The 25377-nt window shown below is 47.0% G+C and overlaps 1 protein-coding gene across 1 annotated transcript; it reads right to left on the minus strand.

Annotated features, from left to right (window-relative positions):
* Positions 1-7536: 7536 nt before the first annotated feature.
* On the minus strand, positions 7537-13232 carry LOC143841942 (taste receptor type 2 member 2-like). Its single transcript, XM_077346491.1, has 2 exons — positions 12490-13232; positions 7537-7651 (listed from the first exon to the last, which is right to left on the minus strand). The coding sequence occupies exons 1-2, from the start codon at positions 13230-13232 to the stop codon at positions 7537-7539; spliced, it is 858 nt and encodes a 285-aa protein (XP_077202606.1).
* Positions 13233-25377: the final 12145 nt, after the last annotated feature.

Genomic DNA, 25377 nt, shown 5'->3' on the forward strand with positions numbered 1-25377 from the left:
CATGCAAAAATAGATTAAACAATTGGCGAGTTAAAATACATGCCTGTTTAACTCCAATATCGATGAGTATTTTCTTAGTTAAGTTGCCAGAAGTTAGTTAGATCTGACAGTTATTCGCTAAATGCAAATTTCTTAAGAGAAATAAAAGACGAGGATTGATCTGGAGTTCTGCATGTTTGTCCCACAGTTTATCTCTGGGGATGGAATTAAAGGCCATCTTTAGATCTATGAATGCAGCCAAGAGTTTTGAGGTAAGGTAACTCCAATGTACGCTGCGGGAATCTGTGAGATATGCCAGGAGAAGGACTGGTTGGCTCCCTGAGCACTTTCACTCCCTCCTTAGGACTGCACTGTAGCTAAATCAACAGAAAGGCTTTCCCCTAAAAATCACAATATATAGTCCATAATGGAGGTTAGCAAACAGGACATTTAAAGAAGATGATGTTTTTACTCCTTTCCCTTTCTCTCCCCACAATAGTTACCCTGTGAGGTAGGTGGGGCAGAGAGAGTTCTGAGAGAACTGGCCTGCAAGAACAGCTCTAAGAAAACTGTGACTAGCCCAAGGTCACCCAGCTGGCTGAATGTGGAGGCGTAGGGATTTGAACCCAGTCTTCCAGATGACAAGCCGCCGCTCGTAACCACTACCCAACATCTCTTAAATCAACAAATGCCACCAGGATAGCTCATCAGCATTTGTGAAAACAGATGCAAAGATCATATTTATGATCTATGTACAGTGTGCAAATATGACATCCTAGAACAGGACATAGATTTAGCAATATGATCTTTTCCAGGAAGATTTGCATCTTAACAGAGCTCACACATGGAAATACCTCCGGCCTCCCTGATGGCTTCGTCTTCATAAAAGGAAGGTGTGCTGGTGATGGAAAGCAGAAGAAACTCTTATCACAACACAAGAAACTCTTCGTTTGTGCTCAGAAAGATGGTCACCTGGTTGACAATAACCGGCTTTGTGCTGCTCATTATGGAAACCATCTTTGGAATGGTGGCAAATGGATTTATTGTCCTCATCTGCTGTATCGACTGGTTCAGAAGCAGGAAGCTAGCCCCGACCGACTTGATCCTGATCTGTCTTGCCTCCTCCAGGCTCCTGTGGCAGGCAGTCATAATCCTGCATGTGACTATGCTTTCCTTCTTTTTGCACACCTATATATTGAAACGGATACAAGCAATAATGATGATTGTGTGGTTCTTCGCAGACACCATCAGTCTTTGGTTCGCCGCCTGTCTCAGCGTTTGGTACTTAATAAAGATCGCCATCTTCTCCCACCCAATTTTCCTCCAAGTGAAGCAAAAATTATCTGGGTTGGTCCCGGAGCTGCTTCTCACCTCAGCGGTTATCTCCATGGTCATGACTATTATTAAGACTATTATTGTCTTCACAGGATCCTGGACTGCCTCAGGCATTTGTGATCCCTACAAAGCCCTTTTAAATAATAGCCGTGATCCAGGAGTTAAGAAACCTCACTCTTGTACGGACCTTGCCATTTCAGCTATTGTTTCAAATGTCATCCCTTCCGTGATATTTTTGTCCTCCACCTTCTTGTTAATCATCTCTCTGTGGAAGCACACGAGACGTTTGCAACACAGTGGAGTTGGAGTCCGGGATCTCAACACCAATGCCCACTTGAGTGCCATCAAAGCTATGGCTTCCTTTACTGTTTTGTACCTCTTCACTTTTGTAGTCATCAATGTACAGGCCATGCTGGCTTGGGAAAGTCATGGTCTTTCTTGGTCATCAGTACTTTTCTTCAATGTCGCTGTTGTGTATCCTGCTGGGCATGCTGTTATCCTGATATTAATTAATCCCAAACTGAGACAGGCATGGGTCAGAATGGTCCATCACTTAAAATGCCGTCTGCGTGAAGTACCATCTTAAAACCTGCCAAAAGTACTAAGGGTGAGGACATTCTCTTGGGGAAAGAAGGAACCTGCAAAGCTTTCAGGAGACAATCCATCCAGATGTTCTCCTGGGATTTAAGGGATGTTGAATTGTTTCAATGAAGACGACCTCCTAGTGGACTGAGGTCTTGGATTCTGCATGTTCAAATGACTATTCTTGTTCACTATTATTCTTGTGATTGAGGATCAACGACTGCAGTAGAGTTTAGCTCAAGTGTCCCATTTCATTTATGCCTCTTCATCTCCATTTCATCCTTTGTTGTAATTTGCCTAATTTAAACCCTTTGATTGAGTGGGTAAGATTAGACCAAAAAGACTGATAATGAGTGTTTTAGCTCTGATGCATTCTGATGTTTCTGTGATGCACTCTAAACAAAACAAATCAGCACTGTAGTCCCAAGTGTTAGGAATGTCAACTCTCCAATACTGATCACTCCTAAAGAACAGTCTTCTCTTAGCCAGTCCTCAGTCCAGTGTCCGTGATCATCACATTGCTGTGTATATTAATCCAATGCCATTAATTTTCCTGCAATAAAGACTTCTTCAAATATGTGCTGGCTAGAAGAGCCTCTTGTGGCGCAGAGTGGTAAGGCAGCTGTCTGAAAGCTTTGCCCATGAGGCTGGGAGTTCAATCCCAGCAGCCGGCTCAAGGTTGACTCAGACTTCCATCCTTCCGAGGTCGGTAAAATGAGTACCCAGCTTGCTGGGGGGTAAACGGTAATGACTGGGGAAGGGAATGGCAAACCACCCCGTATTGAGTCTGCCATGAAAACACTAGAGGGCGTCACCCCAAGGGTCAGACATGACCCGGTGCTTCCACAGGGGATACCTTTACCTTTAGAAGCTGCTAGCTGTGCTTTGGATAAAATTTTTGAGTACAATGTTTGTTATCTCATGGGATAAATCAGTCCAACTGAGTTTTTAAAAAATATATTTTTCTATTTTAATTTATCTGCTGCCCCCCTCCAAAAGGTCTTGAGTACTGGCCAGACACAGAATAGAGGCTGATGGGAGTCTGGCGGGGGGGGGGGGTTCATGTAGATGACGATGGTGGTTCCTGGCCTCAACCAAATGCCTGGTGGAATATCGTTCTGTGGATATGTTTGTGCTTTGCCCATAAAGGAGCAAAGGGTTAGATATATGCACAATGGAATCATAGATATATTTCCATTTCATATCTTAATCAGGCACAAATTTCTAACAAAATTCCAAAACACAATATTTGGTACATGAAAAAAAATATCACGTCAAAACATCAAAGACCCTTCATTGATAGAATCATTAATGTGAAGTTCATACTCTTTCCCCTGGCAGAACAAGGTCATGCTGTATAGCACGAAAGCTCTGGGATAAAAGACATATAAATGTGTATTTTAAAAGGTCAAAGAATAATCCTCAATCTTAGAAATTAATCTCTTCGTACTCAATGGATGTTACTCCCAGCAACCTGAGAATTCTTTAAAATTATGCCCCCTGAAGAGCTCTTTGTTTGCCAGGTTCCTACCTGCTGATTATACCTGGCCCCAAAGAGGTGCAGCTGGTCTTGATCAGAGCCAGGGAACATGGCAGAACTCTTGATGTGGGGATTGAGAAGAATCTGCAAAAGTTTAGATGCGGGGATTAGCAAAGTGCAATTTAAACTGATTGGCACTCACTCATCAATATGCATTCCTGGAGACTCTTTTCCTGGCTGTCTGCAGGCAATTTGACCTGACTGGCCCTCATTGGCAGTATGATTTTTAAAATTGATTGGCCCTCATTGGCAGAGTGCAATTCGAACTGATTGGACCTCATTGACACAGTTCAATGTGAACTGATTGGCCCTCATTGGTAGACTGCTCATTCCCTATTGGCTGCATAACCCAAGGGAGGGTCAAAGAACTAACCATAGGTTTCTCAATTACTGCCTCTATGTCAGCTTTTCTCAACCCCTGAAACATTCTTCAGGCATAAAGAAACCCTAGAAGTGGGATCTCCAGATCCCAGCTGGAGGCTGGCATCCTGATTTCTAAGACTCAGCATGGGTTTCACAAGAACAAGTCATGTCAGACCAACCTTATTTTCGAGAACGTGACTATTTGCTGGATCAGGGGAATGCCGTGGACATAGTTTATCTGGATTTTAGTAAAGCTTTTGATAGGGTTCCACATGATATTCGTGCTCACAAGTTGGTAAAATGCGGTTTGGATCCTAATTCTGTCAGGTGGATCAAAAACTGGTTGACAAATCGTACCCAGAGAGTACTTGTTAATGGTTCAGCATCTTCTTGGAAAAGAGTGACAAGTGGTGTACCCCAAGGATCTGTCCTGGAGCCTGTGTTGTTCGACATATCTGAACACCGCCTGCGGCGCCGCGGGCGCCGCGGACTAAATAAAAGAGTAAGGGCTTTAGGGGCGGGATGTGTCCGGGATGAGGAAGGGTCCGGACAGACCATCGGAGGGACGCAAAGCACCTGCCGATTGGTCCCTCCGATTTCCGCCCCGGAGCAATTGTGAGCTGCGCGCAGCGCGGCTCGCAGTTGCTTCTTTGCCAGCGGCCTCCCGCCACATCAGGCCGCCGGCAAGGGAATCCCCGGGGCTCCCTGCCCTGTGGCCTGCCGCGGTGAGAGACGCTTCGCGCCTCTCACCGCATCAGGCCGTGTCCCAATGAGCCCCCGCCAGCCGTCCTGTGCCCGGCTGCCGGAGGCTCCCTTGCCTAGCGCCCGCTGTATTCAGAATATTCAGAATACAGCGGGCTTGATTACTAGTTTATAAATGATTTGGATGAGGGATTAGAGGGGATACTTATTAAATTTGCAGATGATACTAAACTGGGAGGGGTAGCAAACACAAGTGAAGATAGCAACAGAATACAGGATGATCTTGATAGGCTCGAAATGAAGTTCAATAGGGACAAATGTAAAGTTCTGCATTTAGGTAGGAGAAATCAAATACACGAATATAAGATGGGGGAGACTAGTCTTGACAGTAGCATGTGCGAAAAGGATCTAGGAGTCTTAGTAGGCCATACATTGAACATGAGTCAGCAGTGTGACTCAGTGGCTAAAAAGGCAAATGGGATTGTGGGCTGTATCAAACGGAGTATCGTGTCCAGATCACGGGAGGTGATGTTACCGCTTTACTCTGCTCTGGTTTGGTCTCACTTGGAGAACTGTGTTCAGTTTTGGGCACCCCAGTTGAAGAGGGATGTTGACAAACTGGAGCGTGTCCAGAGGAGGGCAACAAAAATGGTGAGGGGTTTGGAGACCAAGACATATGAAGAAAGGTTGGGGGAGCTTGGTCTGTTTAGCCTAGAGAGGAGATGACTGAGAGGGGATTTCAAGTATTTAAAAGGTTGTCATATAGAGGATGGAGCACAGTTGTTCTCTCTTGCCCCAGAGGGATGGACCAGAACGAATGGGATGAAATTAATTCAAAAGAAATTCCATCTAAATATCCGGAAGAAGTTCCTGACAGAGCGGTTTCTCAGTGGAACAGGCTTCCTTGGGAGGTGGTGGGTTCTCCATCTTTGGAAATTTTTAAACAGAGGCTGGATAGCCATCTGACAGAGAGGCTGATTCTGGAAAGGCAAGGGGGTGGCAGGTTACAGTGGGTGAGCGATAGGATTGTGGGTATTCTGCATAGTGCAGGGGATTGGACTAGATGATCCATGAGGTCCCTTCCAACTCTATGATTCTATGATTCTATGATCCCTGCCACTGTTCAGGGATGCCAGCCTCCAGATGGTACCTGGAGAACCCTCAGAATGAAAGTGCCTCTCCAGGCTGCAGAGATCAGTTCCCTTGGAGGAAAGGGCTGCTTAGGACAGGGATAGGGGCTGTGTGGCACTCCCACCACCCCCTCCCTTTCCTTCCCCCCACCCCCTGCAAGGACAGCTCTAAGAGAACTGTGATTAGACTATACTTTTTTTTTTTTTTGCACATCTATGTATTGAAAGAGTTTCATTTAATAACGGTGATTGCAGACACCCTCAGTCTTTGGTTTGTCACCTGCCTCAGCGTTTGGTACTTAATAAAGATCGCCACCTTCTCCAACCCGATTTTCTTCCAAGTGAAGCAAAGATTGTCTGGGTTGGAGGAAAGGGCTGCTTGGGACAGGGATGGGGGCTGTGTGGCACTCCCCTCCCCCTCCCCCTCCCCCATCCCCCCACAAAAGGGGGTTCCTTTCTTCTGGAATTGAAAACCACAGAATCATCTTTCCATGTAGGATATACCTGAGCGTCTCCCTTTTTGGATTGCTCTAAGAAGCCGCTGGCCAGAAGGGCCAAATTTAAAGGAAAAGAATCCCATTACAGTCAATAAGCAAGTCTGCAAAGTACAACTTCTCAGACCCGCCCACATCAGCATTATTTTCCTGCTGCAATTGTGTGTGATGGCTACTGGCAAAGCGTGTCTCCTCAGACTGGAAATGGCAAACCTCACATGACTTGCTCATGAGGAAGCATTCTTGGAGTAGAGGCTTTTCCTGGGCACACTGGGTCCCAGAGGGCTGCTTTGGTGGCATGTGGGGGAGCACGGAATTAAACGCGGCTCGCCAGATTACAAGTCCACCCTCCTAACCACTACAACAAGCTGGCTTTCTTACAAACACTTTCCCCCTTCCTCTCCCCAAGTAGTTGGGGGCAGAGAGAATTCTGAGAGAACTGCTCTGCAAGAACAGATCTAAGAGAACTGTGATTAGCCCAAGATCACCCAGCTGGCTGCATGTGGAGGATTAGGGAACTGAACCAAGTCTTCCAGATGACAAGCCGCCACGTGTAACCACTACCCAAACCTGTTGCTCTTAAACCAACAAATCTCACCAGGATAGTTCGTCAGCATTTGTGAAAACAGATGCAAAGATTATATTTATGATCTGTGTCCAGTGTGCAAATAGGACATCCTAGAACAGGACGTAGATTTAGCAACATGCTCTTTTCTAGGAAGATTTGCATCTTAACACAGCCCATGCATGGAAATACTCCCTGCCTCCCTTATGATTTAGCCTTCATAAAAGGAGGGTGTGCTGGTGACGGAAGGCAGAAGAGACACTTATCACAGCAGAAGAAACTCTTTCCTTTTGTGCTCAGAAAGATGGCCACCTTGATGGCTATCACTGGCTTTGTGCTGCTCATTATGGAAACCATTGTTGGAGTGGTGGCAAATGGATCAGTTGTCCTCGTCTGCTGTGTAGGCTGGTTGAGAAGCAGGAAGCTACCACCAACGGACTTGATCCTGATCTGTCTTGCCTCCTCCAGGCTCCTGTGGCAGGCAGTAGCAATCCTGCATGTAACAATGCTTTACTTTTTTTTGCGCATCTATGCACTAAAACACATGCGATCAGTCACGATGATTGTGTGGTTCTTCGCAGACACCATCAGTCTTTGGTTTGCCGCCTGTCTCAGCGTTTGGTATTTGACAAAGATCGCCATCTTCTCCCACCCAATTTTCCTCCAAGTGAAGCAGAGATTGTCTGGGCTGGTCCCGGAGCTGCTTCTCGGCTCAGTGGTTGTGTCTGTGTGTGTGACTATCATTAAGGCTGTTATTATCTTCACAGGATCCTTGAAAGCCTCAGACGTTTGTGATCCCTACAAAGCCCTTTTGAACAATAGCCGTGATCCAGGAGTTAAGAAGCATCACTCTCGTATGGACCTTGTCATTTCAGCTATTGTTCCAAATGTCATCCCTTCCGTGATATTTTTGTCCTCCACCTTCTTGTTAATCATCTCTCTGTGGAAGCACACGAGACATCTGCAACACAGTGGAGTTGGAGTCCGGGATCTCAACACCAATGCCCACTTGAGTGCCATCAAAGCTATGGCTTCCTTTGCTTTTTTGTACCTCTTCACTTTTGTACTCAGCAGTCTGCAGGCAATGCTGGCTTGGGAAAGTCATGGTCTTTCTTGGGCAACGGTATTTTTTTTCAATGTCAGTGGTATGTATACCGCTGGGCATACTATTATCCTGATCTTAATTAATCCGAAACTGAGACAAGCATGGGTCAGAATGGTCCATCATTTAAAAAGCCACCTGGGTGAAGCACCATCTTAAAGCCTGCCAAAAGAACCAGGTGAGAAGACATTCTCTTGGGGGAGAAGGAACCTGCAAAGCTTTCGGCCACCCAGAAGCTCTCCTGGGATTCAAGGCACATTGAATTGTTTAGATCAGTGATCCCCAACCTTTTTATCACCGGGGACCACTCAACGCCGGGGACCACTAACCGGGGACCACTCAGCGCCTTTTACTGAGGCCCGGTGTGGGGGGGGGTAGTTTACTCCTCTACTCTCAACCACTGCCCTAACGCTCTCTGATCGCTATGGTAATGTTTAAACATCCCTTCAAAATAAGATACAGACACGCCACAACAATGAACAATGAACATAAGGAACATTTTAGTTTCATGGAAATTTTAACTCATGACAATGACAAATCAATGGGAACCCTGAGCTTGTTTCTCTGCAACGAGATAGTCCCACCTGGGAGTGATGGGAGACAATGACACCCGAAGTGTGTTGTAAAGGGCCTGGGGGGTGAAGTAAAGGGTCGGGGGGGGGGGGAGAAGGCGTCCTTTGGGGCCCACCTCCAATTAGTCGAAGGACCACACGTGGTCAGCGGCCCACAGGTTGGGGATCGCTAGTTTAGATGAAGACAACCTCCCAGTGGATTGAGGTCTTGGATCCTGCATGTTCAAATGACTATTCTTGTTCACTGTTACTGTTGCAGGTTGAGGATCTATGACTGCCGTAGAGTTAAATTCGAGTTTCATCCTTCTGTTTCATTTATGCCTCTTCGTCTTCATTGCATGCTTAGTTGTGATTTGCCTAGTTTAAACCCTTTGGGGAAGATGAGAAGAAAATGAATGATAACGAGTCTTTTAACTCTGACGCTTTTAACCTTGATGCTGGTAAATCAGCACTATAGTCCCAAATGTTTGGAATGTCTCCGATACTGATCCCTCTTAAAGGAACAGCCTTCTCTTAGCCAATCCTCAGTCCAGTGCTTGTGACCATCAGATTTCTGTCTATATTAATCCAATGCCATTAGTTTTCCTGCAATAAAGCCTTCCTCAAATATGTGCTAGCTGTGCTTTGGAGAGAATTCTTGAGTACAATGTTTGTTATCTCACAGGAAGAATGAGTCAAACGTAGGTTTAAAAAAAAAATAATTTTCTATTATAGTTTATCTGCTGCCCCCCCTCCAAAAGGTCTTGGGGAGGCTCACATCAATGAGTAAAACCAATTACAAATTAAACATTTAACTACATTGAAACCAAGGGCCTTTTTGCACGCCTTCAAAATAGCACAATGGTTGCTAATTGAAAACGCTACTGATTTGCAATAACGCATGACGTCGTAGACAATCTGCCACACACCTGAAACCAATCAGCAAAAAGCGCTTCCTTGTAGCGCTTTCAGGGGAATCCCAAAAAGTGGATTCACCCTCCGGAAAGCGCTACACTCTTGCAACCAATCCGCAACACTAGCGAAAAAGACCTGTGCGTTAACATTGTTGCGGTTTCTTCAAAGTCCCTCCTCCTGAGCCTGTCCTCCAAACTTCCGGCGAAGCGATCACCATTTTTTTTTCTCCGAGCGAGCGGGGATAAACGCACCAGCGAGCCTCTTTCTGTTTAGAGGCTTCCCTGGCTTCAGTCCTTCCCCTTTAGTCACTAAGCACAAACCACAGAAAAGCCCGTTTGTTGAAATAAAGTCCCTTTATTTTTTACACATTAATTCAGCCGAAAATCGGGCCCACGAGAGGGGGGGGGGATTTTTTTTTTTCACTCGAGGCAGCGTGGCAACGATCATACGATCAAACGACAGCTCACATTAGGCAGCTGGATGGGTCTCTCCGTTGCAACGAATCTACACAGATTCGTTACAATGGGTCTGTTTTTTTTTTTTTTAAAACCTTTCTTAAAGGGAAAGGGGCAGTTTGGGAGCATGCTAACGGCTGCCCATTGGCTGCTTGACGGCCAGGGGCGGGACGAGCTTGGCAATAGCGCTTCCTTTCTAGCGATTTCTGCCGAGACCGGAAGCTGTGGGAAACGCGACAAAACGCAACTGGATTCCACTACAAAGGCAGGTATGCATAACGACGAATTCCACTATTTTAAATGGCGATTTTTCATTCAGTGACCAATTTGCAACAAAGATCCCGGTGCGTAAAGGCTCCAATTCTTAGTCAAACTCCAGTGTCCCTACAACCCTGGCTGTTGCAATGTCCAATTACTGGCCAGGCACAGAATAGAGGCTGAGGGGGGTCCAGTGGGGGGTTCGCGTAGGTGTCTGGTGGATATTTTTGTGCTTTACTCATAAAGGAGCAAAGAGTTACATTTATGCACTATAGAATTCTACTTCATATCTTCATCAGGCACAATTTTTTAACAAGATTCCAAAACACAATATTTGGTACATGAAAAAATATATCATATCATCAAACACTCTTCATTGATAGAATCATTAACGTGAAGCCGATACTCTTTCCCCTGGCAGACCAAAGACTTGCTGTATAGCAAGAAGGCTCTTGGGTAAAAGACAAATAAACGTGTATTTAAAAGGGTCAAAGACTAGTCCTCAATCTTAGTAATAAATCTCATTGTACTCGATGGATGTTACTCCCAGCAACCTGAGAATTCTATAAAATTATGCCCCCTGAAGATCTCTTTGTTTGACAGGTTCCTACCTGCTGATTATACCTGGCCCCAAAGAGGTGCGCCTGGTCTTGATCAGAGCCGGGGAACTTGGCAAAACTCTTGATGTAGAGATTGACAAGAACCTGACAAACTCTTGATGTAGGGGTTAAGGGAAACTTGGCAAAACTCTTGATGTGGGATTTAAGGGGAACCTGCACCATTCTTGATGTGGGGATTGAGAGGATTTAGTTCTCAGGCTGGTCCAAAGCAGCCACAAACTAAACAACTAATTGACTCACAAAGTTATTCAGCTCACTGAAGAAGCTGCTTTCTTTGCACTGTGCTCAAGACAAACTTTGTCAGAAACAGTTTTTTTAGATAATATTGTTTATTTTTTAAAGAAGAGAATAAAATACAAATTATAAACAAAACTTGCACAACAGTATTGATCATTATATTTTCTCTCTACAACCATTCTTATTATGACTTCACAGCAATTCTTCAAATCCTTATAGAAGCCTGACTTAAAACATTTGCCTTCCTCGTATCTCATAAAGATGAATGAAAAGTATTTTAAAGATAATTTTAAATTATTTTAGGTATAAACAGAAAAGAACAGAAAAGATTTCACTGTCCAATTTCATATTCCTAATCTTACTCCACTTTTAAACATATTAGTCCAGAAATAGCTACACTTGTTGTTTTCAAATTGCCCCCAACTAAAATAGTTTTCATATAAATATAACATTTTCAAAAACTTTCCCCTCAAATTTCATATTTCTAAATTTTCTTATCTCATAAAAATATAATTTTTGACTAATGTTTTTCTAAAGCTTCGCAATTCAATGTTCTTTCTCTATTTAGGTATATGAGACGTGATAAAAGGTGAAAATATTTTGACTTTAGATTGTTTGAGAATTTAGAGGTTTGCTGTTACATACAGATTAGACAGTGGTGTAATAGATAAGAAAGTAGTGATAGCTTTCCTTCTGGATAAGAAGCAAGTATTGTTATTGTCTGTTGTTATTATTATTGTCATTGTTGTATTATATTTGACACAAAACCTGAGTTCAATGTATTGTTCTTTACATTCCATGTGAACCACTCTGGGAGGGCGGTATAAAAATGTAATAAATAAATATAATAAAATATTGGGGTCCACCCATCACATCTTGGCCATGCATTATTAAGCGATTTCTTTTTGACCAAGTTGCAATTCGGCAACCGCAAACTAGCAAACCCAGCTCTGGATAATTTTTTGTATGAAGTCCGATTGCTTAAGGAGGGGCAGCAAAGTTTCCCAAAAATGTATATTTTTAAAAACTTTTAAGTGTTTTATTTTCCCAAAGAATCCAAGACATTCTGTACTTCAATTTGGGGGATATAAAGAAGGAGGCCTGTAGGTATGAAGACCCCAGAGTGTTTTGGGCTTTGTAGGCATAACCTTGAATCTGATCCAGTCTTCAGTCTGGAGCCAGTGCAGCTGGGAGAGCGCAAATTGAATATGTCCTAGTAAGACATATTCTGGGTCCTAGTAAGAACCCTCTTCATTGCATTCTGGACCAGCTGAAGTTTCTGGAGCAGCTTCCATAAAAGGCCTGCATATCATTCAGTGGGTAGCTGTGCTGGTCTGAAGCAGCAGAGTAAATTTTGATTCCAGTGGCATTTTTAAGACCAACAAGAGGTTTGCAGGTTCCTCCTTTCCGAACAGAATGTCCTCTCCCTTAGTTCTCTTGGTAGGTTTTAAGATGGTGATTCACTGACCCAAAATTTCAAGAGAGGTAGCATCTGGACCCATGCCTGTTTCAGTTTGGGATTAAGTAATATCAGGATAACAGCATGCCCAGCAGGGTACACACAAGAGAGACTGAAAACAAATTCAGATGCCCAAAAAAGATCATTGCTATTCAAAGCCACCATTGACTGTAAACTGGTGACTATAAAAGTGAAGAGGTACAGAACAGCAAAGGAAGCCATAGCTTTGATGGCACTCAAGTGGGCATTGGTGTTGAGATCCCGGACTCCAATTCCGCTGTGCTGCAAATGTCTCGTGTGCTTCCACAGAGAGAGGATTAACAGGATGGTGGAGGACAAAAATATCACGGCAGGGATGGCATTTGGAACAATACATGAAATGGCAAGGTCCATACAAGAGCGAGGTTTCTTAAGTCCAGGATCACGGCTATTGTTTAAAAGGGCTTTGTAGGGATCACATAAGGCTGAGCTACCGAGGGATCCTGTGAAGATAATAACAGCCTTAATGATAGTCACAAACACAGACACAACCACTGAGCCGAGAAGCAGCTCCGGAACCATCCCAGACAATCTTTGCTTCACCTGGAGGAAAATCGGGTGGGAGAAGACGGCGATCTTTATTAAGTACCAAACGCTCAGACAGGTGGCAAACCAAAGACCGAGGGTCTCCGCAAAGAACCACACGATCACCGTTATTAAATGAAACTCTTTCAGCACATACATGTGCAAAAAAAAGGAAAGCATGGTCACATGCAGGATTATGACTGCCTGCCACAGGAGTCTGGAGGAAGCAAGACAGATCAGGATCAAGTCGGTCGGGGGTAGCTTCCTGCTTCTGAAAAGGTCAATACAGCAGACGAGGACAATTGATCCATTTGCCACCACTCCGACGATGGTTTCCATAACGAGCAGCACAAAGCCAGTTATAGCCAAAAAAAGGGCCATCTTTCTGAGCACAAAAGGAAAGAGTTTCTTCTGCTGTGATAAGTGTCTCTTCTGCCTTCCATCACCAGCACATCTCCTTTTATGAAGACGAAGCCATCAGGGAGGCCGGAGGTATTTACATGTGAGGGCTGTGTTAAGATGCAAATCTTCCTGGAAAAGATCATGTTGCTAAATCTACGTCCTGTTCTAGGATGTCCTATTTGCACAATGTACATAGATCATAAACATGATGTTTGCATCTGTTTTCACAAATTCTGAAGAAATATCTTGGTGGGATTTGTTGATTTAACAGTGTTGGGGAGTGGTTAAGAGTGGCGGCTTGTAATCTGGAGAATTGGGTTTGATTCCCTAATCTTCCACATGCAGCCAGCTGGGTGACCTTGGGCTAGTCACAGTTCTATTAGAGCTGTTCTTGCAGAGCAGTTCTCTCAGAACTTCCCCAGCCCTCACCTACCTCACAGGGTATCTATTGTGGGGAGAGAAAGGGAAAAGTGCTGGAAGAAGAGGAGAGTATTGAGGAGAGTATTGCTGACAAGCTTTGGCTTTAAGAAAAATCATACAGCAATAAAGTCTGAGTGAGTTTGAGCAGTTCAACAATATCTTAATTTGCAACAGACCTCCAGATGAATTTTAAAGTCACTGGCATTTTTATTTGCATTACATTAGCAATAAGTTAGAAATATCAACAACCTCAGATATGCAGATGATACCACTCTAATGGCAGAAAGTGAAGAGGAACTAAAGAGCCTGTTGATGCGGGTGAAGGAGGAGAGTGCAAAAGTTGGCTTGAAACTCAACATCAAGAAAACAAAGATCATGGCATCCGGCCCTCTCAATTCCTGGCAAATAGAAGGGGAAGAAATGGAGATAGTGACAGATTTTATTTTCCTGGGCTCCAAGATCACTGCAGATGGGGACTGCAGCAAAGAAATTAAAAGACGCTTGCTCCTGGGGAGGAAAGCTATGGCAAATCTAGACAGAATCCTAAAAAGCAGAGACATCACCCTGCCAACAAAAGTGCGTTTAGTCAAGGCTATGGTATTCTCAGTTGCAATGTATGGCTGTGAAAGTTGGGCCATAAGGAAGGCCGAGCGTCAAAGAATTGAGGCTTTTGAACTCTGGTGCTGGAGAAGACTCTTGCGAGTCCCTTGGACTGCAAGGCGAACAAACCGGTCAGTCCTAGAGGAGATCAGCCCTGACTGCTCTTTAGAAGGCCAGATCCTGAAGATGAAACTCAAATATTTTGGCCACCTCATGAGAAGGAAGGACTCCCTGGAGAAGAGCCTAATGCTGGGAGCGATCGAGGGCAAAAGAAGAAGGGGATGACAGAGAATGAGGTGGCTGGATGGAGTCACTGAAGCAGTAGGTGCAAACTTAAATGGACTCCGGGGAATGGTAGAGGACAGGAAGGCCTGGAGGATCATTGTCCATGGGGTCGCGATGGGTCGGACACGACTTCGCACATAACAACAACAACAAAGCAATAAGTTTGTGAATTGTAGACAGGGACAACTGAAGGGGAGTACTCACTTTGAATATCTATTCTAATGTATCCATTATTTCTGTTACATGTTCATATACTATTAAATCTGTAACAGCGGGAGCTGTTTATAATAATTCACGAAGGGATAAGTGGGTGGAGAGTTGGCGTGGCCTGTCAGAGGCAGGGCCCAATAGGGACACGCAAAGCGTGTCCTGGTTGGGCCCTGCCTCAGACAGGTCATGCCCACTCAGGACTTTGCCCCAATCATTTGGCCAAGGTTCTGACAAGGCCTGCCCACCCATTCCAGCCAGGAACAATCTGGAGACATCGCTGCCAGTTTGCCCCTGAACACCGCTGGGAGCGGAGGTCAGTAGGGCTGCCAAGGGGGATGAGAACAGAGGCTTGGACAGGCTGCGCCATCCCTTTTCGCCCCAAGGCTGTCCTATCTGGCATGTCCAACTATAACTTCCCTCACTTTGCCTCGGAACACTGACAGAGCTGGCAGGAGGCTGGTGAACGCTCTCCCTCCCCCCTCTCTTCAGGCCTGCTGAGAAGGAGACTCTGACAGCCCCTAACTGATGGGAGGGAGGCGTTTCCAAGAGCAATGTGGGGGACTCTGAGGGCATGGGTGTGACCATTCCTTTTTTTGGGGGGGAGCTTTCCCCTTCACCAAACTGTTGGCTAACAGGGAGGTTACAGAAAAGCCCCTCTTTGGAAATTTTTAAACAGAGGCTAGATAGCCATCTGACAGAGAGGCTGATTCTGTGAAGTCTCAAGGGGGTGGCAGGTTACAGTAGATGAGCGATTGGGATGTGAGTGTCCTGCATAGTGCAGGGGGTTGGACTAGATGACACATGAGGTCCCTTCCAACTCTTTTATTCTATGATTCTAAGAAAATCAGCTTGGTGTAGTGGTTAGGAGTGTGGACTTCTAATCTGGTGAGCCGGGTTTGATTCCATACTCCCCCACATGCAACCAGCTGGGTGATATTGGGCTCGCCACGGCACTGATAAAGCTGTTCTGGCTGAGCAGTAATCTCAGGGCTCTCTCAGCCTCACCCACTTCACAGGGTGTCTGTTGTGGGGAGAGGAATGGGAAGGTGACTGTAAGCCGCTTAGAGACTCCTTCGGGTAAAGCTGCATATAAGAACCAGCTCTTCTTCTTCTTCTAAGCCACTTCGGGACTCCTTTGAGTAGTGAAAAAAAGGATTATAAAAATCAGCTCTCCTTCTTTAAAAGACCTGCTTGCTAACCTCCATTTTTGACTATATATTGTGATTTTTAGGGGAAAGCCTTTCCATTGACTCAGCTACAGGGCTATCCTAAGGAGGGAGTGAAAATGCTCAGCGGGCCGACCAGTCCTTCTCCTGGCATACCTCAGAGATCCCCCAGCATAAACTGGAGTTACGACAGTGCAGTGCCCCAGCATCACCTCACAACTCTTGGATGCTCTCACAGCCCTGTGAAGGCAGCCCCTTAGTGGGCCAGTGGCTTAGTTCCCTGTGCCAGCGTGTAAGTGGCTGAGCCAGGAGGTGTGGCATGAAGTAGAAATTTGATCCATGGCAAGTTTGATAGAATTATCACATTTGGTTACTGAAATAACCACATCGGTACCCTAGTTTTTAATTTGATCTTTTTTTCTTCACTATTATTTATTCCAGTAATATATTTTCTTATTCAGCAGCCAATATTACCATTACTAATATGAACAATATAAGAGTGAAATTGGACATCTTTGTTGGAGTCCTTTGCCAATTTCACCAAATCAGAACTCATGAATCACAGGAGGATGGGTTAACCCAACCTTTCTCTATTTTTTTTGCCATTGAGAAGCCCCTGAAACATTCTTCAGACTTTGACAAACCCCAGAACTGATGCGATCATGCAGAATATGGTTGGGAAGCATAGCTGTGGCTGATTTTTCCCGCAACAGTGAGAACCGGGCATGGAATCACTGATTGGTTCAAAATTAAGAAAGGAGTTCAGCAAGGCTGTATACTATCACCTTGTCTATTTAACTTGTATGCGGAGCACATCACGAGAAAGGCGGGGTTGGAGGAGTCACAAATTGGGATTGAGATTGCAGGGAGAAATATCAACTACCTCAGATATGCAGATGATACCACTCTAATGGCAGAAAGTGAAGAGGAACTAAAGAGCCTGTTGATGCGGGTGAAGGAGAGTGCAAAAGTTGGCTTGAAACTCGACATCAAGAAAACTAAGATCATGGCATCCGGCCCTCAAAATTCCTGGCAGATAGATGAGGAAGAAATTGAGGGAGTGACAGATTTTATTTTCCTGGGCTCTAAGATCACTGCAGATGGGGACTGCAGCAAAGAAATTAAAAGACGCTTGCTCTTGTGGAGGAAAGCTATGGCAAATCTAGACAGCATCCTAAAAAGCAGAGACATCACCCTGCCAATTAAAGTGCGTCTAGTCAAGGCTATGGTCTTCCCAGTTGCAATGTATGGCTGCGAAAGTTGGACCATAAGGAAGGCCGAGTGTCACAGAATTGAGGCTTTTGAACTCTGGTGCTGGAGAAGACTCTTGCGAGTCCCTTGGACTGCAAGGCAAACAAACCAGTCAGTGTAAATTTAAATGGACTCCGGGGAATGATAGAGGACAGAAAGGCCTGGGGAATGGAGGACAGAAAGTCCATGGGGTTGCGATGGGTCAGACATGACTTTGCACCTAACAACAACAACAACAACAGGCGCAATAAATACCAGGATATTCAGACCCCCCCCCCAAGTTTTTATATGCATGTTGTGAACCGCCATGAGCCAGCTTGCAGGGAGTGGCAGTATATACATTAAATTATAAATAACATCATATAATAAATAAGCTAAGACAATGATAAAATACAGAATTAGGTCAATTATAATAAATACAAGTGTTTCTGCTTTAGAGATTGACATGTACAAAGCGATTCCTTTACTTTTTTTCAATAACAACATAAAGAAGGCGACTTTAATTGTTATATATGAATTTGCTTTTGCCAGTAAGACACTAATGCAATCTCTACTGTTCTGACAGACTGCAGGATGGCCTTTTATAACCCAGTGTCGGTAGGATCATAGAGTGTGCCGTGAAAGAGGAGATGTGTTCGATCTCTGATGTGATAGGAAGCACAAGGACAGAGACTGTCATCTGAGGGGATCTTTATTATATCCATCCTGTAAATGTAAATAGGCGAAGGGCATTGTTTGAAAACAGGCAATCGTAAATGCTCTCCTTAAGGGGATCAAAGAGATCTCCTGGGTACTTTTGAGTTTTGACTGTATTAAAGGGAATACCATATACAAAATCTGGAGTTTAGAACACAGTAGCTGTCATGGCTCGGCTCCTTTTCAATGACCCATTTATGGGTTATTGGAGGTCCCAGGTTTTAAGGGCCTCTAAGGGGGATAAAGTATACAGTTGAAAGACTGAGCTTGACCCAATAGTTGTCCTTTGCCTAAAAGGGGTATCCTATGTAGCCAGCTGGGTTTCAGATGCATTTCCCAGTTTGGTATTAAAACCCAAGAGCCTTAGATGGGTCCTTATAGAGACCGAAGGGGGTCCAACATTTCTTCTTAAATGAGCTGCTGGACTGAACTGAGCAAGTCCTGAGATTTTCCTAAGAAAGGTGCTTTGGATAACATCCAACTGAACTGGAATCTTATGATTCCACCCCTAGATCTGCACCCCATACAATGGCTGGGGAATTCCCTAAAAAGGCATTCATTGCTGGGACCCCATCTGGAGTAGGAAAACTTCAGGGTGGTACCAGTTGCTCAGCGGGTAGAAATTAAAGAAATTAAAGCCAGGAAATGGCCTGAAAGGTGATGTCTAGATATTTAAAAACTCGGCATTGATTGATTTTGTTGTTTTTGATTGACCAGCCAAATGTGCTTTGGGAACAACCCAAACTGACTATTTTAGTTTCATTGCAGTTGACCGTTACAACCTCATTTTACAGTAATCTGCTAACGTAGCCAGTTTGGTGTAGTGGTTAGGAGTGCGGACTTCTAATCTGGCATGCCGGGTTCGATTCTGCTCTCCCCCACATGCAACCAGCTGGGTGACCTTGGGCTCGCCACGGCACTGATAAAACTGTTCTGACCGAGCAGCGATATCAGGGCTCTCTCAGCCTCACCCACCCCACAGGGTGTCTGTTGTGGGGAGAGGAATGGGAAGGTGACTGTAAGCCGCTTTGAGCCTCCTTCGGGTATGGAAAAGCGGCATATAAGAACCAACTCTTCTTCTTCTTCTTCTAGCCAGCATCTTATTCAGACTTGTTTTTGGGAGGGATAAGGTGGCCATGTGATCCACATAAACAGAGTGGTTATTTTCTCTTTCGCCAAGGAAAGGGGAAGAAATCCCTGCCCCCTCCCCTAACTCTCTCCCCCTCTCCCTCAGTGTCTGGCCCGCAGCCTCTGGTTGGTCACCCTTTCTGCCCATCCTCAGGACCTCTGCTTTCCTCAGCACCGGCTTTTCCCAGGCTCCTTCCTGCCTCTGCCCCATTGCTGCAGGGTTGCCAAGGGGAAAGCCATAGACAGCCTCGCATCACAATCCATCCACTGGGACATCCCGGCTCCCAGCAGCAGTGAGGGCAAACCAGTGGTTTCTGCTGGACTAGCAGCACGGTTTTGCAAGGTTAGTATGTACGGTCTTGAGCTGCTTCAAGAGACCTCCCCGCCTCTAGGCTTATCTATTGGGTTAGGAAACACCTTCTCCCTCTCCTTCTGTCTGAGCAGCCAGCCTTCAAGGGAAGTCTCCCCAGGATGCTTCTGGGTCAGCCCCATGGACATGATCCTGTGGGAAGGAACTTCAGCCTCAGCACAAGTCCCAACTAGGAAACAGGCTGGGGGGAGGGGAGAGCAAAGAATGCAATGGGGAACCCCCCTTTATGCCCCACTCTCATGTTCTGGTTGGGGAACCAGGTGGGGATTCTCACAGTCTTTCGGAACCTGATTCAGGCTGCTAAGGGCTTTGTTGTGGAAAGTTGCCTCTCCTCGTGAGCAAACTGCTCAAAGGATTGATAGCCCCGCGTTTTGCTCTCCACCCTGGTGTTTCAGCACACCCTATTTCCAAGTCTGACTGAGCTCTGCTCCTCGGAGTAAGGAGGGGCACGACCAGGGACCCCCACAAGAGAGGAAGTAACATGAAGTAACATGATTTTCAAGCTGGCAATGGCAAATAACAGTTTATAGTGGTATAAAATATTATTTGCCATCTCCACCTTGGAAATCATTTCATTTGCTCATGAACTAAGCTGATGACCACCTGGGGGAGCTTCCGAGAGGAGCCTTTCTTTGTTCTGAAGAGACAAAGGTTAAAGAGGCACTTTTGGCAATTAGCTCGGTCCATTTCTTCCTGATGGCTCCACTAACCACTTGACTAACCTTCAGGTCTCTACGGGTAAGAATTCTTCCTCCTGGATGCTGTCAGGAGCCTCAGCCAAAGATTTGTAACCAGCACGTCACAGGTGGCTTGAGTCAAAGTCATCAGCTCTTGTAGTCTGTTACTGGCTGGAGAGAAAGCATAATTGTCCTTCTTATCTTTATTTCTAAAGAGCCTCTTGTGGCGCAGAGTGGTAAGGCAGCTGTCTGACAGCTTTGCCCATGAGGCTGGGAGTTCAATCCCAGCAGCCGGCTCAAGGTTGACTCAGCCTTCCATCCTTCCGAGGTCGGTAAAATGAGTACCCAGCTTGCTGGGGGGTAAATGGTAATGACTGGGGAAGGCACTGGCAAACCACCCCGTATTGAGTCTGCCATGAAAACGCTAGAGGGCGTCACCCCAAGGGTCAGACATGACTCGGTGCTTGCACAGGGGATACCTTTACCTTTACCTTTATCTTTATTTCTAGTGGCTGTTCCTTAGGACAATAAGCAGGCTCTCCGCCAGGCATTGCCAGGAGATGTTTTGGGACTCAGGGGAGCAAGGGCAATATTTATTTATTTTTTAATTGCATTTTTATTCCGCTCTCCCATTTGGCCCAGGGTGCTTTGCAACACAGGTTCATGACATATACATGCTGAAGTGTACGCATTGTAATGCACTCCAGAATCAGACTCAGTGAACTGTTTCAGCATCCATAAATATATAACCAGTAACAGTTCAACATTTATCTGTGACCAACACAACACTCAGCATTCAGCCATGAACTTTAGAATTATTTGACGTCGTGCTTGACTATAACCCAACAGGCTCATTGGACCCAGGATTGCCTTGCAAAATATTCTGTGGGCTAATCAGGTAGCAGCATGTTCTGCAGGACCCTGAGGGTGTTATCCACTCACTGGCCCCCAGCAAGGCTTTGCGGAAGAGCTCCGTTTTGCGGAACTGCGGTAGATCCTCCTATTGGGGGCACGACTGAAAACGTCCTGCCCTGGTTGAGTTCAGAGGTGCTTCCTTGGGGCCAGGGATCAGCAGTCAGTGGGAAACGGCTGAGCCTGCTGCTCCTTATGGGCATAAGCAGACAGACAGTATTGAGGTGAAGAACAAGGAGGGTTTGGAGAGAGACTTTGGACCAGAGGCGGGTGCATGATTCTGGAGCTTTAGAAAAGTCAATCCTTCTCCCCTTAAATCCACGCTTTCTCCCGAGATGCAGAAACTATAAATCCAAGTATATAAACTATTGAGTTTACTTATTTCTATAGGGATTTATACCCCTCCCCTCCCAGCAAGCTGGCATTGGGAAACTGACATCTTTTCCCTCTTAATAAAACAGTAAGGGGTGTTGGGGTGGCTCAGTCCGTGATGAGGAAGGGCAACAATTGGTCCCATGGCCCTGGACTGACAAGCGGAGAGGCCAATCAGAAGGCGCTTCGCGCCTTCCGATTGGCCCGTCACCAGGACAGACCAAAATTCCATCCAGCCAGGGGCAATCTGGAGAAATGGCTGCCAGTCTGCTCCTGACCACCGCAGGGAGAAGAGGTCAGTAGGGCTGCCAAAGGGGGATGAGAACACAGGCTGAGCCAGCCCTTTTCACCCCAAGGCTGTCCTAACTGTCATGTCCAACTGCAAATGGCCTCAGAGCCCTGACAGAGCTGGCAGGAGGCTGCAGAGTGCTCCCCCTCCCCCTCCCTTCAGGCCTGCTGCGAAGGAGCCTCTGACAGGCCCTGACTGAGGGGAGGGAGGCCTTTCCAAGAGCAACGCAGGGGAGACTGAGGGCCTTCCTTTTGAGGGGGGGGGGACTTTCCCCTTCTGCCAAACACTTGGCTGACAGGGAGGCCACAGAAAAGCCCCTTCTCACTTAAAATGCTGCTCTGGCTGGGGGTTAGACACAGCCAAGCCATGTGTCTTTCTTCTTTGCAACTCTCTGCAGGTTTGAGGCCACTGCACAGCATTATTCTGCAGATGAAACTGGGTTTTTTGTCTCCTGTTTCATCTGCACAACAACCCTGTGCAGTAGGTCTCAATTCAACAACAACCTGTGTGGGAGGCCTTAAATGTTTCTTCTCTATCACAACCCTCTCCAAAGTAGCCCTTTCTGCCTGGGGAGCTGATCTTTATACTCTGCAGGTGAGCTGTAATTCCAGGAGCTCTCCAGGCCCCACCTGGAAATTAGCTTTCGGTGTCTGTGGCCTAATTCACACAAGAAGGGAAATGACGCAGAACTGGGGGGGAATTGGTTGCCATGTAATCTTCCCCTAAGAAGAGTCTCCAGTCTGATTTTCCCTTCACATATCTGAAGACATGGCTCTGGAAAGCTCAACTGTGACCACTATGCCACAATTTCCAATGGTCAGTCCTCTCCCACACTGAACGAACATTCCACACCACAGGTTCTTGACACCCATATCTCCACACCCATGCCCTCATTTGCCACCATGCCACCACAACCTCCCACACAACACACACATTCAACCCCATGCCCTTACAGACTGGACAACTCCTCCCCTTCCTCTTCCCACTGCCAAGCTCTAGTGCCCGTTGTATTCTTGGATACAACGGGCTTTGCCCCTAGTAACACTATATGTAGCTTCATCCATAAACAGGCTTTTAATTTCCTATTTCGGGGAGGGGGGCACAGCCGTATAGAGCAGGGGTAGTCAAACTGTGGTCCTCCAGATGTCCATGGAATACAATCCCCATGAGTCCCTGTAAGCAAACACTGGCAGGGGATCATGGGAATTGTAGCCCATGGACATCTGGAGGACCACAGCTTGACTACCCCTGGTATAGAGGGAGCACCTCGATGTTTCCAGACATGACCTTCGTTGGCCCCAAGCAAATGCCAGGGGGAGGAGCCTGAGACTTATTCTGGGCATAAAGCCATTCGGTCCTGCGTTGCCCTTCTCGGGCTGGAAACCGTAAGCTGGCTAGAACAGTGGGGGAAAGGCATTTCTGCAGATTTACAGAAAAGCCTAAGATGAAACTCTCATGCCGGCTGAGTTGGAATCCGCTGCACTGCCGAAGGATTCAGTATGGGATTGGAGGGGAAAGATGTGGGCCTCCTCCAATGGGGTTTTTGGAAGGGAATTTCGTGGATGTATTAATTATGAGAAAGGGGTAAGCAGGTTGACGAAGCGGGAGACCTGTCGGGGGTTGGGTGCTGAATCTGGCCGTACTTGGTGGTCTGAATGGAGGCTGGGCTGGGGAGCAGCCTACGAAACAGCGGCCGGCCCTTTGAGCCACAGGGAGCGGAGAGTGGCAGGCAGGATATGGGCATGGCTCAGCATCTTGTGATGCAGGTTACCCTGAGTGCCTGTGTTTGTGTGCGTGTGACAGAGAGAGAGAGAGAGAGAGAGAAATTGAGAGAGAGAGATGTCTGGAAGGCTGCAAGACCTCTTCATACAGGGATCACCTGCCCCCCGGCATGGAGCACCTGGCCGCCTTCCCCCAATTGAGAACACCAAGGGTAAGAGCCTCCAGCCACCAGGAAACACAAGGAAGCCCTTGCGGCTGCTGACCTTGGAAGTCAGCACTGGGGAGTGAACCTTTGGAGAACACCTGCCCCCCCCCTCAAGGAACAGGCTGGCTTAGCTTGACCTGCTTTGAGCAGATGGCTATCAGCAGCCAAGGACCCAGAAGACTTGTCTGTAGAGATCCCCTCTTGAGGGTCCACCCAGGAAAGGCACCAGCAGTTCACCCTGCAGAACAGAAGGGAGAGTTAGGGGGAGAGCGCAGAGTGCCCCTCGGGAAGCACCAAACGCCTCTTTCCCCCACACGGCACGCAAGGAACCAAGGAGACGGTGGGGCGCAATGCATGGCGCCTGAATCCTGAGCAAGAAAACGGGACCAGAGCACAGCCTCCCTCAGAGGCCTTACCTCGGCCTGAGGTCCTCCTGCTGCTCCAGAGGGGCTTAGCGATAGGAGCAGACTTTAACAAGGCCCCCGTGTGAACGGCGGGTCCATAGAGAGGGTTAAAGCCACGTGGGGATCCCCTGTCCGCTGACTGTGGCTTCTTGGGAGAACCACGCAATGTGCCAAGGGGAAGAGCCCCCGGAAGAGCAAGGAAGGCCCAGAATCCCCTGCCCGCCCCGTTCATTTTGCTCTTCTCGCCTTTAATTTCCAGAGGCGGCCAGGAAGAAAGACCGAGCGCGGCTGGAGGAGCCGGTTGGGGGCTGCATCAGACTGGTGGATCTTCTGGCCTGTCTTCCACCTACCTTACCACGGCCAGTGGACAGGGAGGGATGCAGCAGGGGGAAGCTGCGACCGATACTACGGTCGGGGGCTAAGAAGCCAGGCCCTGGCTCAATGAAGCGGGTACGCCTTGTGCTGCCTGACGGAGAGTCAGGGCCACCCGCCTCCCTGTCCGCCCCAGCAGCAGCCCCCCAGCTCTTTCCCCCTGTGGAAGACACTGCCCTGGTGTCACGGGGACACCAGGGCTTCAGGGGGAAGAGCCGCTCCCTCCAGCCGCGCCAAGGAGCTCCATTGCCGGCGTGGAGGAGGTGTTAGGTGGAGGAGGTGAGTATGGTCCACCGGGAGAGGAGACGGAGGGGAGGGGACAGGGTAGTCTTCTCTGAGCATTGCAAGGGCTGGGGGGGGGCAGTAGGGGCATCACCCCATCCTTCTGGTCGGGGGACAGTCAGGCTGCCAGCTAGAAAGCAGGAGCGAGGAGGGTGGTGGGTGGTTGGGTGGAAGGAGGGGATTTGGAGAGTCCATTGAGGTCTTGCCGGGAGGGAGAGATGTAAATGGAAGGAACCAAGCAGGAGAGGGAGGAAGAGGAAGGCTGGGGAGGAAGAGCCGGGGAGAAGCCTAGAGGTGCTGGGAGGGAGAGCAGTTTGGCCTGCCACAGAGGCCACAAGCAGGAAATAACGCAAGGAGGGCTTGTCTCATTCTTGCTTGGATCCCTTAAGAGTGAAACATGACATTCATTTCCCAGTATTGCTGGGTAGTAGTTTTGTGGCTACAGTGGTCCTTTCAGGGCCTCCTTCTCAAGGCAGCTTTACATTTTGCTGGATCTTCTCCTGGGAGTTTGGTTGTCTGTGGCCCTTTCCCCAGTCTGGTTTGAGCCCCATGCATGGCATCTTAGAGGGCTCCTTGGCACGATAACCAGGGCAGGTGGGCCCGGTGGGAAGGAAGTGCAGTTATGGGTTGTCAATTCAGACACTGGGACAGTTTCCAATTATGGCTTCCCAGCCGCTTCCCAAGCGTTGTGTCTGTCGTGCAAAGCCGTAGCTAATCTTCCTGTTCTCCATGGCTTTGCCTCATGGCTCGGTCCAGCCAGGGT

The sequence above is a fragment of the Paroedura picta genome, chromosome 7 (assembly GCF_049243985.1).
Source record: "Paroedura picta isolate Pp20150507F chromosome 7, Ppicta_v3.0, whole genome shotgun sequence".
NCBI lineage: Eukaryota > Metazoa > Chordata > Lepidosauria > Squamata > Gekkonidae > Paroedura > Paroedura picta.